Raw genomic sequence first — 1,077 nt, 5'->3', positions numbered from 1 at the left:
CGGACGCAACTCTGCATGCAGGCGGTTCAAGGCATTGATCGCTCGAGATTCACCCCGGAAATGACAGTCTTGCTCGGCAACATTATCAGTGACTGAGAAGTCTTCTCCAAGGAAAGCATTGCTTGGATTACACGGAGAGAGGCCTAGAAAAGATGTTTGACCAATTCTTATATCTGCACTTGGTTGATTAAGCGGCCAACGTGCATCTTCTAATGCAGTGTAACAAAGACAAAAAGACAAAGATATAAACCTGCCTCCAAAGGTATGTTCAGATTGATACTCGCATGTTGGAATATCAGAACCATGCTTCATAATGGTGATAGAGGATGTCCTGTGTGTCGTTCTGCTCCAATTGCCCACGAACTATCAGGATTCAACATGAGCATTGCTGCTGTTAGTGAAGTTCGTCTTCATGAAGAAGGCAGTCTTAAAGAGTCAGGCAAATATAAAACTGATCTTTCACGAGTAGGCTTCATGACTACAGACTCCATTATCTCCAAACTTAGAAATTTTCCTAAGTTTAGGATTGTACGGAGAAAGCGTTGTTGGAAATGTTCGAGAAGTCACAGGTAGTGACAGTAGACGACCCATATAAAAGAGCAGATAGGACGGTGGCTTTATAAACAGTAATCTTTGTACTTCTCTCCAGGTTGCTATTGCACCAGATTTTCTTACGGAGTTTTTCGAAAGCTCTGTATGCTTTGCTAACTTGCCTGTTGTGGATCTCTTTGTCGATTTTGGCGTCCGAGGAAATGATGCTGCTCAGATAGCTGAACTGCTGGATCGACTTCACCTATGGTGATGTGAGGATAAAGGTAGTCTTCCTGTGATGTAGGCTGGTAGAGAACTATTATCTTTAAGCTAACTTGTGGCTCAAAAGCCTCTGCAGCCTCTGAGAAGCAAGATATTAAGCGCTGCAGAGTTGTGTCTGTGTAACTTATGACGCGGCATCGTCAACAAAAGGTCCTCTCGGATGTGGTGTTTTAGAATCTGTCATGGATATCTGTCGCGTTAGGGGTAACTGTCGCCTTAGGTTGCATAGGCTTCCATTGGTGAATACTGAATGTAAATATCGTT

At 43.4% G+C, this 1,077-nt stretch overlaps 1 protein-coding gene across 1 annotated transcript; it reads left to right on the top strand.

Moving 5' to 3' along the window:
* Window positions 1-303: 303 nt before the first annotated feature.
* On the top strand, window positions 304-465 carry LOAG_19208 (hypothetical protein; the record flags this gene model as incomplete). Its single annotated transcript, XM_020451861.1, has 1 exon — window positions 304-465. A coding segment is annotated over one exon (162 nt), but the record flags the coding sequence as incomplete, so codon positions are not given.
* Between the last annotated feature and the right edge of the window lie 612 nt (window positions 466-1,077).

Source organism: Loa loa (assembly GCF_000183805.2).
Source record: "Loa loa unplaced genomic scaffold supercont3.3217, whole genome shotgun sequence".
Lineage (NCBI taxonomy): Eukaryota > Metazoa > Nematoda > Chromadorea > Rhabditida > Onchocercidae > Loa > Loa loa.
Note: the sequence above shows the minus strand (reverse complement) of the source record. Positions and strands in the feature narration are given on the sequence as shown.